This window comes from Mastacembelus armatus, chromosome 16 (assembly GCF_900324485.2).
Source record: "Mastacembelus armatus chromosome 16, fMasArm1.2, whole genome shotgun sequence".
NCBI classification, from domain to species: domain Eukaryota; kingdom Metazoa; phylum Chordata; class Actinopteri; order Synbranchiformes; family Mastacembelidae; genus Mastacembelus; species Mastacembelus armatus.
The window spans coordinates 13,596,792-13,611,236 of record NC_046648.1 but is presented as its reverse complement, the minus strand read 5'-3'; the positions used below and the strand labels follow the sequence as shown (position 1 = coordinate 13,611,236).

At 37.9% G+C, this 14,445-nt stretch overlaps 1 protein-coding gene across 3 annotated transcripts in view; it reads left to right on the top strand.

The window, feature by feature from the left end:
- dyrk1b (dual-specificity tyrosine-(Y)-phosphorylation regulated kinase 1B) overlaps positions 1-14,445 on the top strand; it is a 79,026-nt gene that overhangs the window by 20,431 nt on the left and 44,150 nt on the right. Inside the window, exon 1 of one of the 3 annotated variants that reach the window (XM_026293725.2) lies at positions 10,001-12,123. The exons of 1 other annotated variant lie outside the window; for it this stretch is intronic. In XM_026293725.2, the coding sequence (XP_026149510.1) occupies positions 12,021-12,123 (103 nt within the window). In that variant the 5' untranslated portion in view covers positions 10,001-12,020. Of the gene's footprint in view, positions 1-10,000; positions 12,124-14,445 lie in introns of those variants that run through there. One more of the 3 variants, XM_026293723.2, reaches the window with a different exon arrangement.

Genomic DNA, 14,445 nt, shown 5'->3' with positions numbered 1-14,445 from the left:
ATTCTGCCTAGTATTGAGTACGGCTGAAGCGTGATGCCTTGGACTTATGGTCCAAGATTGTTTTTCAAGTGAAGTACTACCATTCTTAGGTGGGACTTGTAGTTCTTTTGGTGTTCCAAAAAAAAAAAAAAGGGATCAATTTTTGCCTGATGCCCATGAGATATGAGTATTGCAAATAGGGGAACTAACTATTTTTCGGTTAGTCTATTGATTATTGAAACAGTTTGCTTATCTAATCGGATAATAAATCAGTTACTCTGACTTATTTAGCTATTGGCCTTTAAATTTGGCTCAAGATTGTTTTACTCGTGTTTAATTCAAAAAGACACATTAGTTATTTAAATACAAATATGCTAATAAAACTCTTAATTCAAGCCATATTTTTGTTCTTGCAAGCAATAGGTGTGTTTGTGAGAAACTAAGAAGCAAATACAGTAGTGAACTAGCCTCTATAACCTTATCAACCGGTAAGTAATGATGAATTGAATGATGTATTATTCGGAATGTAAAATGCAATGTTTGTGTCCAAATAATAGCATAGTTTGTAATGCTAATGCAGTTGCAACTTTCAGTTATATGCAAATTAGCTATGTGACGATAAGTTATATTTCATGTAACCAAATTTTCACAGTTAGAACAATCAGAACATTAATTTTTCAACGTACTTGTTTTAATCTCTACCATGAAATCCATTGCTTCACCTTCTATGTTCCTGTTACTGTCTGTCCTGTCAATTTAGGACAATCTCAAAGATAAAAACATTTCTATTTACTATGAATTTGGAAACAGTTGCATGCCTTCTTTTAATCTTGCATTCTTAAATGGCTTAATTCTTAGTGCAAAAACACAGCTGCTGATATTTTTAAAATTTTATTTACAACTGTTAAAGCTGACTTTGACTACATCCTTGACCTTTTATTATTATCATTAATATTGGATGGGTTCTTTTTAATGTTGGGCTTACAACAGTATTTATAAGTTTCAAGAGATTTGTTTCAGATATAATGGTACATGTGTAAGAGCTGTAAAACAAGGTTGCAATACATTTCTAGAAAATATAAAATAGAATGAGCAAAAATGGCAAAATAACAAAGGGGTGCTGTGGTTAATGTGTCATAGCAAGATGTTTCTGGGTTCAAACTCTGGGCAACTCAGGGTCTTTGTGTGTGGAGCTTGCATCTTCTTTCTGTGCCTGTGTGGATTTTCTCTGGGTACTCCATCTTCCTCCCACAGTCCAAAGACTCTGGATGTAAGTATTAAATGATAAATGGTTGAATGAAAAATAAGAAAGGACCTGTGCCAAATGTAAGTAGGAATCATTAGTCTGTGTGTGCGTGCGTGGGCGTGTGTGTGTGTATATATATACACACACATATATACATATATAAAATTCAAAGTTCAGTATTGAATTGCAAATTAAGTAAAAGAAGCCAAAAAACTTCTGTAGACATGAAGGGTTCCAGACTGATTACCAGCCAGAAGAATTGCTGGCAAAGTGTTTTCAGAAACATTGCTGAAGTCTTAAATATAGCTACAGGTAAGTGATATATACTTTTTCTTGGTTTTCTGTCTTTGTTCTTTTCTCCTTCTGAGGGCTTTTCTTTTTGCCTTTTCATTGCCCTATGGAGATACTAAATTTGTGGATGTTGCTCTGGTCTAAGGACTACTTTTTTCAGTTTTACAACCATGTTGGGAGATCCTGTGCAGATCTGTATTGTTTACAGTAGTTATCTCAAAACTTTTGCAACACCATCTAAAATTAGTAACCAATAGTAAATGGTTTGTTCTTAGAAACAAATGCCCCTTTTCTGTTACAGTTTTAGCACTATGCAGCTTTACTCTACTTGACTCGTTTTAGGTCATTTTCCATTACAATTGAGTACCACCTTAACATAGGCAGGGCCTTTTGCAAGATCTTTGAATATTTTCACATTATCTCGTAATACTTTTGCAAGATAAAACAAAAGTCAATTTGGGGGAAAAAAACTAAGTGCAAATTAGATAAGGTTCTAGACCGAGGGTCAGTGTATGGCCACAGAAAGCTCAAGGACAACTCTAGCAGCCAAAGCCTAGGACTACTTTTGACCAGTAACTGGTCCCATATACGACCAATTTATGTGATGAAAGTCCACTGGGTCATTGAAGACAATGGTGATCTGTTTGTGGGCTCTTTAGGTTTATATTAATACTGCTCCAGATACTCGTAAACGTCAGAAGTGAACTTCTCATTTTCATAGGACAGCATTGTCATTAGCTTTATGTTTGTCTTTGGCTTGTTTTGAGAATAGACTTGGGTTTTTAGAAGTCCATAGACTTGCATCATGTAACCACCATGGCAACACATTGACTATGTACATGTTCACTATGCCAGTATTTTCTAACTACTAATTAACACAAAGTACTAATGGGGATGAAGATAAACTTTATTAATCCCTAAAGGGAAATTTAGTAAAATGTGATTTATTTTTAATCATTTTCCAGTTGAAATCGCCTTCCTTCTCTTCTGACCAATGTATAGGAGGCAGTCGATGTTTTGGTGGAAAAGGGGAAGTTGGTCACTCTTTATCTTAAGGCTGTGCTATTAATCGAATTTTGATTTTGATTTCAGGTCTCAACGATCACAAAAGCTATGTACTCAAGAAAAAAAACAATTATTCAGTTTTTTGGCCTGCGTTCTTAATGGCGCGCATATGCACTTTCGTCCCTCAGGAAGCCCAAACTCTGTCAGCCTATACTGTCGGTGAAGCAAGTTGCGTATGTGGTATCTCATGGCATTTAAAAATCAGTGTGAGTGAAGATGGCGGAAAGAGAGCAGCCACGGAAGTCTTTGGTCAACAAAAGAGGTAGAAGCAATTCCATTGTTTGGGAACAGTTTGGATTCGAAGAAGTGGACATGGATCAAACCAGTCCAAATAGCTGATGGAAGGGTTTATGTGGCCATTTCAGCTTACAACCAGAGACATTGTTCCTCTCTTCCTTTTTTCTACTACAGAGGTGTCATCTCATGTTAGCTGCATAACCCAAGAGAGGCTGAAATTTAGTATGCATGGGTGGAGTCCAGGTAGGAATTGGAGATTTGTGGGAAATTGAGTTCACATGACTATGAAAGCTCCTACATATCATGAAAATGATACAGTTTTTGGGTAGTTACTGAGTGAAGTGGGTGCAAGTCTGTTTTGGAAAATCCCAAACAGAATTGGGATCTGACACAAATACCCCCAGTTCTGACCACAGAAAGGCATGGGGTGGGGGGAATTGAAATATGAGCTGAAATATGCCTCTCTTAAAGAATACTGGGCCCTTCAGGATTAGAAAGAAATTGGAACAGATAATATTATTATTTTTTGTTTACTTGTTAACTAAAAAAGTAATGTAGGAAAAACAATGTACTGCCTCAAGACTGAACTGCCTGTATGCAGTGTAAATGTACTTAGTTACATTCTACTGTTATTGTAGTGAGGAAGACTAATAGAAATTGGTCAACATTTTTTAACACTTGTTCCTTTTCTCCTGGATTGGAATGGCCAGTTTCCTCTACAAAGTGTTTGTTGTGGCTGAAGTAAACACTAAATAACTAAACACTGTTAGTTCATTAACAAACAGTATTTATAGCGTGACACAGCGAGATCAGCTGCTCCTGGCAGACTTCAGTTGAAAGGAATGAGAGTCAGAAGTTGTCACAGTTGTCATTTTGGTAGTCCAGTTCTGAGTAGATGTCTTGATTGATGATGTCCAAATGTAACACTGAATTAACAAGAGTACATTAATTAAAAGCTTGAATACAGTATCTCTGGTGTTACAATTGTCTTCCGCCCCCACCCCCTCTCCCACACTGTGGCTTTCATTATCTTTTAAAACTTGATTGTCCTGCAGTAGTTTGTCAACACTGGGGTAGGTGGGACCCCATGTGATGTGACCTAATATACCAAAGCAGCTGAATATTTGGAAGCAAAAATATATATGAATATTTTAAACCAATAAAAATTAAACTGAGTACAAAAATTTGCTCAGTCCTTTTGGTCTGGAAAAGACCCAATGTGAAATTCTGAAACATTTTCTAAATTCTGATTACATGCAAGCAATGAATGAAATTTTTTGGAGTAACTAAGTTGCTGTTGTGTAAACACTTCTACAAAGTAGTGTCAGTAAATCAGTGTTTTAGGTAAAAAATCTAATAGCAAAAACCATTTTTCATTTTGAAGCCAACTTTCCCCACTGGCTTAATATAATGTACATAATAGCATTTATGCATTAAGAACATTAGCAAGAGCATTGGCAGCACCATTCTTACAGGCTTTCATATACTGTTAGATTTTGTGTGTGTTTGTGTCTTTCCAGCTTGGCTTTGTTTTTGTTTCTCTGGCACCGCCAAGTGCTGAGAAAGAGAAGGGTATCTTTGAGTATGAAGTGTCCCTCCACTCCTTGCTGAAAGGACCTTGCTGTAGCAGCATGGTAATTCAGTTCCTCTCTCTTTCCTCTGCATCATGTTTACCTAGCAACAAGCATCACCCGAGGCTGGCCATCCCATTGGTCATTTGAAAACGCAACAGGGACCAATGGGAGGGCTGTTGCCATGGTACAGTGTATAGTTGCCGGGTGGAATTTTGCTGCAAGGCACGTGAGTCTCAGAGACTGCTTGCCTCCTCGCTCTCCTGATGTAATCTCCACTGTCTGGTCGTTAGCACAGCTGAACGTGATTTAGAGTAAGCTGGTTAGTAACTGTGTGAAGGGAAATAATAATGCTTATTCATATATTCAGTAATATAGCATTAGCACTGCGTTTCAAAATGACCAACAGAAAAAGGAAATCAGCTAAGCAAACAGGAAACGACAAAAAATTCCTTAGCCAGTCATACTTAGAAGCTGCTTTTCCTGCAAATGCACAATGTTGTTTCACAATATGACAAATATAGTGAAGCAGGATTTGAGGTTATGTTGAGGTTTAAAAAATACCAGACCTACTTTTAAAAATGTAAATCACACAAACATGAAAATATATGAAATAATCAAAGATCTGTAATAAGGCCATATTAACTAAGCTACTACAGATAAAAATGTTCTGATGTAAAGCTGCCCTGTGATATTTATGAGTATATTAATCACTGTAAATACTATCCATACCTAATTTCAAATTTAAATTTTTGCATTAAAACTGTCTTGGTTATGAATTCAGGTGAATGTTTTCATGTCATTGCAGATGTGTTGTAAAACTTGTAACTCTTTTGAAAAAAGGTTATTGAATCAATATTTATAATATTGTATAGACATTTGATAGGTGCCAAAATATTATAGTGATTGGACTCTCAAAAACTGCCTCCTACTGGAGACCTGTAAGACACCGGAAATTGTAGTGGATTTTCTAAGGTTTAAGCCCCCTTCTTACCCAGTCAACATTTGTAGTGTGGACATTGAGGTAATGCCAGCCTACAAATATCTAGGTGTGCTGCCGGACAATAATTTGGACTGGTCAATGAACACAGACACACACTACAAAAAGGGGCAGAGATGACTTTTCCTCCAGTCTTTGAACATCTGCTGGAAAATGCTGCACATTTTACCAGAATGTGGTGGCAAGTGTGCTGTTTTTTGCTGCAGTCTGCTGAGTAGGCATAAAGGACGAGGATGCAAGGCAGCTGGACAAACTGGTTGAAATGGCTGGTTTAGTGACTGAAACAAGGCTCGACACACTGGAGCTGTGGTGGAGAGATGGACACAAAAAAGCTAGAGGCCATCCTTAAATACAGTGCTCATCCTGATGGACCAGAGAAACTGTTGCGGTAGACATCTCACCTCATGGCACTGCAGGACAGAACGACACAGGAGATCCTTCACCCCCACTGCTATCAGGCTATACAACACCTTAGGCAGTGGTAGATTACTCATTAACAAACTGGACTGTAACTCACTACTCTTTCCACTAACTACTTTCTACTTTCACTACGAAACTACCTATATTTTTCCTCAGGAACTAATAAAGCTTATCTTACCTTATTATTACAGTGCCTTTTACACAAGATTTAAATGTTGAACAAACCTTATAATTATGTTATCCACAGCTCATACTCACATGTGCTTGCTTCACCTTTTAACTGTGTGATGAGAGAAGAAATGTGGTCTAGTCTGCATATGTGCACACACTATTCAGACTGCACGCTAACTGAGATTAGATTTACCTTGTCTTCCTGTATTTCTGCTCAGCTACCTTCTTGTGTACTGTGGGCATAAAATCAACTCTACTGTGTATGCACTGGTGAAAGGACCTAAATAATGTTTCAGATTGTCTTCAGTCATTGTCTGCACACAACTGTCAAACCATTTCCTTTGACTGGTCAGTAGTGCCACTTTATGGATTTTTGTGTCCTCTGACTCAGATTTTTCCAATTATATTTCTTTGAGTTTTCTTCCCTGTAATGTTTGATGAATAGTACCAACATCTTTTTTTATTGCCTAATTTGAACATTTTAGTAATGAGATCAAACAGTTTGGACAAAACCCAAAATGTTAAGGTCAGGTAAAGTTCTGCTAGGTCATTGCCAAACTTCAGTTTAATTTTTTTTTTTTTTTAAATACTTTTACAAACGTTACACCGCAACCCAGCCCCAGATAAGAAGAAGAAGATGGATGGATGCATGGACTTTTACATCTTTTAGGTTAAATAATAAGATTAACACATTACACTGGAAGACAAAGTTCAGTAGGAGAATCGACCTAAAACTTGAATCAAATAAAAAGCCCTTGAATCACAAAAAAGAACTATACCTGTGTACAGTTGCAAAACACCTATACAATGCGTTTGAAATCAGTTCCTCATGTAAGAAAATGAATTACCAGTTAAATATCCCATATACTATTAGCAGACATGTCATTTATACTTCTTATGTTTAGTAGAAAAAAAACTGGATGGGATTCATTCTAAATTATCATCTGCCTCCTGTATTAGCTGTAGTTTCATTGAATTTACAGCTCATATGTCATTTTGAAAATATGACTGCAGTAGAGAAACGTCACAAAAGATATCACGTGGTGTAATGATATGTATTGTATCAATGTATGGGTCCAAACACGTGACTTTATGTTTTTTGTAAATAAGATAACATAGTGGAGTTCAACAGACATCATCAATGTTTTCCATTGACTATACCACATTCATACTGCGAAGGGCACTGTCATCTTTACTATAGGCCATAGTGTCCTGGGGCCTAAACTACTAAAGATGGCGCAGCAGCAGCAGGACATGAAGGCAACGCAGCTAATATAGAAATAGAACATGCTTCACCTGCATTTGAGTCAAGGATATAACAGTATTTTGGTTTTTCTGTAAAATGTGGAGCAAATAATGAGAAAGGTGCTAATAAAATTAAGACAATCTGTAGGGTGTGCCCTACACAACTAATGTAAGCAACATGACCACTCATCTCCATTGCTACCATAATAATTAACACTGAAAAAACTGCAAGAGGACCAGAATATTTCAGTGATCTGATATGTTGAGTCCAGTCACTCTGCTTTTGTTGAAGGCAACTTGCCAGATATTTTGTAGTTGTTGTGAATTGGTTACTCAGGTGTTTTGTTGGTCCTGCACTAGATCAGTTTAGGTATACAGTAATAACTGGAAGCTATATTTTGAAGTGGGCATTTTAGATTTCTATTTTAGGGATTACATTTCTTTACTTTGAATTTTTTCTTCTTTTACACTTTAACATTAAATGATTTGTCAAAAAATCATGTCAGTCATGTTTTTGAGAAATATTATTTGCATATTTTGTCTTTATAAACCAGTGCTAGAAAAGGGAAAAAGTGGAATAAAACGTTTTATGCAGTCATACATTGTCATTGAATTTTGAATTGTATTGTGACTGAATCGACTCATAAACACCCTACATTGAATTGTATTGAGAAAAAAAATCACATCGTCCCATCCCTAGTATCCTTTTCTGGTCTCGCCTCCTTCATCCCAGAGTTCAGATTCTCGGGTGGATGGACAGACCTCCCCATCCAATGGCCATTCTGGTATTTGAACTTAATTTTGTATGCAAACCTCTGAACACACTAGTTCAATTTCAGTTGCATCATAGTGGGACCCCTAGGTTGGTAATTACATGAAAATAGTCAATATAAACATGACACCTGACAATAGAACTTTGTGTGGCGTGCGCATCTCCTTTGCAACAGACTTGTATGATTTATTATTATCTAGCTTCCGTTCAGACCAGACATACCAAGTCACTCTGTGCTGGATATTATGCATTTTTTAAGCAGACCACCTCTAGTGATACATCTGCATGTGATTACCCCACCTGTGTACATTGCTGCTGTTCTGTATTGCTTTATAATATTATTTTGGGCTTGTTTATGATTTATCTCTGAGGAAAGATCATTTTAATGCAAGGTGTAAAATTATTTCACGTTAATAGGCCATACTATTCAATTCTAGGTGTGACTGGAGTCCCAGGTTTGAGTGTAGCTAAATTAACCTGCAGGAACTAGAATCAAATTTATAATAGAATGCAGTAATTCCAATTGAAAAGGTTTGTCTGCAAATTTAGCTTGGTTTTGCAAACACACAATAATAATAAATAACAGAAATTACATTGAGCTTAGTTTAAAAAAAGCTTTTACTGCTGCTAGGGCTTTATGTAAAATATTAGCATATTATGGCAGATACACTGTATCACCTAAAATAATACTATGCTGACTGCATAGTTTAAATCTGTATAAGATATCACAAAAGATATCATTTGCAGCAATAAATATTGGTCAATACATCAGTAGAGCTTGTTGAAATTGTACACTATTGATGTCTCTAATGTAGATGATTTATTTATTTATTAAATGTTACAGTCGAGTTAATCTGCATAGATTCAAGATTAAAGTCGCACTAAAAAGAAAAATTGTTGTGTTTCTCTTTAAGGGGTTGTCAACCAGTTTATGACACCGTTTGTGTGCTGAGCTGTTCCCAGGCAGCATTGTGCCTAATTTAGCCGGAATGCTTGGATAGCAACAGTAACAACTTTTAGCTTTGGCTGGTTTGTGAGAAGTCACACATCTCAGTTGTAGTCACTCAGTGACCATGTGCTTATGGAAGCCTTTTGCCCCGCTCCTCCACCCACTCGCCCCCCCCTTCTCATTTCTACCTTCAAACTATTTCCGCGTCATTCCTGCCTCGCGCCCTTTGAAGACACACTGGGAGACTAAGCCGATCGCCCTTCCCACAGCCTCGTCCGCTACCCAATTACAGCCAGGGATGGGACTTTATGTAGCCTATTGCATTGCAGCTGCCGTGGCGTCGGGTAGCAACAGAGTCTTTAGTATGTGTGTGCAGGGTGAGGGTAGAAACTGTGTTCACTCAATTACAGAGATGTTAAAACATTTTTGAAACACTGGATACAAAAAAAATCGCCGCTGTGTGATAACTTAATCCACTGAGAACTTTTTTTTTTTAAATCAGCTCTATTATTATCAATATAGCCCCCTTTCTCAAAGTGTCTCACACCAGTCTTTAGCTTGCCACAAACACTGAATAACGAACTTCTTGTACGCAGGCTGCTATAATATATAATTAGCAGTGAAAAAAATATTTTCAATATAGCTTATTGGAATATGCTTAGTATTTTAAACAAGTAGGTATATGAAGTAATGGCTCGTTATTTGTGGGCTATGTATTGTGTAGTTTGTCAGACGTTTTTCCACAGAGTGTTTTAAGTAAATGTTATCTATGTGTGCGCATATATAAAGTTCCATTATATATATCCCACTGTTACTATAAATGGACAGGACAGGAGAGTTCTGCTTGGAACAGACTATTGTGATCAGAGGGAAGGTTACTATCCGGCTATAACTCACTTCGGCTATTGATAACGTTACGTAAAATCTGCCGGCCTCTGGGTAGCTCGTAGAATATCATTTTTTTCCGGTTTCTGTATTTTTCCTAGCTTTACCAGTACCGTATGAGGCTGCGCCATACAGACCAGCTCCGACCCCTGCTACAGGCATGGTATAATCCCTATAGCAGGGTGGGGGAGCACTGTGGGAGCGACGCGCAAAATCCGTCTAACAGAGAAGCACGGGAAGGGAAACGGGTGAGAAATATGAGTAGAAGTCGCCCATGTGAAGGTTTCCACCTCGAAGGAATTAAAAATCTCCCCGAATTCTGAAATGGACATGTAACTGAGGACATGCAGTGTGCGAAAAAAGAGCGGAAGCAGACGGAAGACGAGGCACGTTAAGAAGCGATGAAAGGCGACTGACAGCAAGCTCAGGAACATCAGTGGATTTGGTGTCTTTAGTTCACTTCGAAACGACTTTCAAGTTTTGGTTTATTGCAGTTCGGACGTTGTGGTTTTAATTTTCTGTGATTACCTCAGAGATTGACTTCTTCCTAAATCGAGTATGCTTGGGTAAACAGAATGCTGTATCGGCGTTTGGAAGTATAAAAATAGTAATTAACGGCTTGTTCTGTATATTTCAAACCGCGGCAATATTTGACATATAACCTATATTCTGGATCCAAATACGACAGTTTTTCTCCCCGGGTAAAGAAGTGTGCAGTTCAGCTGCAGTGTCTGCTTGGAATGGTACTTTCATTTTGTTCCAGAAAACAGTCCTGTTCTATGCGCCTGGATAAACAGAAGAACTTTTTCTGGAACTACCCTTCTCTTTGAAATCAATTATTGTATTGGATTTATTTGATTTCATGTAACTGGTTGTTGTCACAGAGACATCCTGTAGAGTGTATGGGGATTGGATTATTGTCTGGCTTTAAAAGGGCTCCTTTTCACCCTGGCAGAGGCCACCCACCTTCTGCTGTAGAGGGGTGAAGGGGAGCTGAGTGACCAAAACACACAGGCTTTGTGGAGTCCTGGCTGTACAGACTCTCTGACATTGTCAGTGCAGAGCTGTGTGTGATATTGGATTAATCTAAGTGATAACATCACTCTACTCTGCTCTAGTCTGTCTAGTGACGAGTTGCCCCATAAAGCCCCAGCAAATGGAGATATTTTTAGTGTAAGGGATGGGGTAAAAACAGGCAGCTGGAAACCCAACTCCCCTCCACCTCTATCTTTCACCCTTTCAATCACACTACCTCGCCGCTCAGAACACCCAGCAATATGCTGGGCGAGCCTGTTTAGCACAGATTTGACTTGCAGCTAGTTCAAGTGCTCTGGGACATAACTACAATTGGAGGGACGTATTGTGCTAAATAATAGAGGACCTGTTGGAATCTCACTGAACATGGAGTCTCAGTAACCTGGGATTACTCGCTGTACTGTATTCTGCTGGAAACTGCTGTTCTGTACGCAAAAAGCCTGTTCTGGATTACCAGTAAGATGTTTAAAGAACTACTAGCTCTCATTTTTTGGGTAGAACCTGCCCTGGACTAAGTAAACCTATCAACTACGATATCTTTTAACTACTGGATATTTAGCTTAAACTCTTAAATCAGAGTAGCACCTTGTTGACATACTGTTTTGAAAAAAAAAAAAAAAAAAGACCTACTTTTGACTACCTAAGCGTCACCAGCGAGTTGAAGGAGTACTAACCTGCAGCACATAGAAAGAATGCATGAAACTGCAGAAACCAACATATAATATAAGATAAACTGATTAACCAAAAAATCTACCCCCCCCACCCAATACCCACAGAAAAACAAAATATATATGTAAAAGAGATCTATATCTATTGTGTAATTCCACAGAAGTCAGAGGTTACATCCTTTATATTTTTACTTTATAGACAGACAAGCTGCCTGTACACCAGTTGGTTGCCTTAGAAACCACAGTCACAAAAAATAATAAGAAAGAAACAAGCCAGGGAAAACAGTGCCTTTTGATTGGTTGCTTTTTTTCCCCCACCATTTCAACATTCATTGATGTTTTTGGATGTAAACTGTTGAAGTGAACTCTGGGATTGAATGCATACCTGACAACAGTTACGTGAGCCTTCGCAAGCTCGGCCTATCTGTCACAGTGTTTTGATTGACAGTATTTCCCTGCTGGAGTGAACAATTGACAAGTATTTCCATGGTGATCACGTCATCATCTGTGGAGGACAAGACTGTGCCACCTTGCAGGATGGTCCAATCAGAACCCTGGATCACTTCTGCCCTGCTTCGCAAGAACAAGAGTCAGTACACACACAAATACATGCATACACACATACCCACACACACATAATTCCTCTCTTGCTTAATGAGTATAGCAACAGTTATAAGTCTACTGCCATTGTAGTCTCTGTGTATATATGAGTCAATGTCTTAGTGTCTGCAATGATTGCCTTCATTTCTGTTAGTACTTTACAGAGGCTCTATGTGTTTGAATAAATAGGTCACGATGAGTGTGTATTTTCATATGGTAAGTGACAGTATCCGATTGAGCTTGTATTGGTGTTGAATCCTTGCTCTTCTGAGTCTGAATAGGCTCATGGACCATGTTCGTCAATGTGACCAGAAACTTTCTTTCGTTTTTTTTTTTTTTGTTTTGTTTTGTTTTGTTTTTTGTTTTGTTTTGGCAGTGTGCAGCATAAAGCGGTCAGCTGGGGACACTGAACTGAGAAATGGGTTATGAGGACGCTTTCAGTGCCGAGTAGTCAGTGTTGCAGTTTTATTACACATGTTGGATATTACTTTAACTACTCCGACCATATTATACAACATTAATCTATGCTATCTAGGAGGGGGGTTAGCATGTGAATCAACAAAAAAACAACTTTACTTTGAAGTGTGAATATTTCAAGAACACTTCTAATAGTTGTAGTAGTAGTAATAGTAGTAGTGCTATTCTAGTTACTTTATTACAATCATTTAAACATCTATTTACATGTTGTGATTAAAACACATTTTAGAAGTCCAAATGCTGTTAAAACTCAAATTATTATTCTTAACCCAGTATTTTATATACTGCAAGTGAAAGGATACCAGTTGTTGATGCCAACCTCTGCTGCTTAAATTGCTTAGTGAATCTGTAAATGTACATGTGACCCTCAAACATCTGGCTACTGTACTAAACATTTAGAAATGCTGTTCTGTGACATAATAGTTGGTGACAGTGCATGTACTCATGCACAAATAATTGACAACAACAGTACCTTTGTGACTTAGCAGTGGTTCCCCACCTTGGACTTCAAGGAACACTGCCCTGCTTGTTTTCCAACTGTCTCTGCCCTTTCAGTTTGTGATTGACTGAATGCACCTGATGTAGGTAATCAGCAGGGGTAGGGCAGGGATATTTGGACACAAGCAGGGTAGTGTTCCTTGAGGACCAGAGTTGGGAACCACTGGCTTAGATATTAATAAGCCAATCATGATCCACTACATTCCATGTTCAAATCTATCAGCAGACCTGTTACATCTCCATTTCCATCCTTTTGAGGATGAGGGTGACATGAATTTCATGCCAGTGTCTTGGCTTCAGAGTGGATTATCATTAGATAAAACAGAACTCTGCTTAGTGTGATGCACAAGTTACTGTGTCAATTGGCCTGAGAACTGTAAGTATTTTACTGGATGACTGATTGTCAGACCACGTAACAGAAAAACTAGAACAGGAAGGCATCACTGCTATCTGCATAACAATATTAAAATTATTTAAATATGTAAAATCTGACTTTTACTCCTCTGCTTCTGCAATTTTCTTCTCTGCAATGGCTCTCTGTGTCACCATGTGCCATCACTAGACGTAACTAATTGATAAGTACATCGTTGTAAACTATTTTAATAATTGATTTTTTTTTTTAGTTAATTTTATCAATTATTTGTTCCAGCCCTAAATTATAGTTTGAGATCACATCCTCTGTAACTGCAGACTATAGAATTTGTATTGTTGTCATGACAAAGGCTGTATGTAAATCCTTAAGATAAGGCTAAAACCTTTTTCAACTTTACCTCAATAGTTTATGGACATGCAGGTTTTGAAGCAGGGCTCCACAGAGATTTACTTCCCCGTAATATGTAGAGTCATTTATCATAATGTACCTGTATCACTTTAACATGTACCGCATCTTGCTGGGTTTTGTGGTGACTACTACATGTGTGCTTCTGATACTGTGGTCATTATGAAATCTCTCATATCTGGGCACTGCTTTAACATTTTGTGGCTTGCTTATTTAACTTTTGACTATATTGTTGTCCACTTATTACTCTCTTTACTCCTTGATTATTAGTTTCATTCATTTTTGAATTCTGTTCTTAATCAGCTCTTAAAATTTGAACAACTTCACAGAGATTAGATACCTGGGACTCCCCACCATTCGGTCACAATTGTAAAAGCTTCTTGGATGAGAGGTGAAGCGCCTTTGACCTTACAGTGTCAGTAAGTGTCAGTTCAGGAGGGTGTGAAGGTTCCAAACATGCCTGATGAATGGGAAGGCATTGTGCCTATAGTTTGCCTGGACAGAGACATTTCTCTATACAGTAATATGTGGGGTTGATATTTCAGACCACATGTAGTT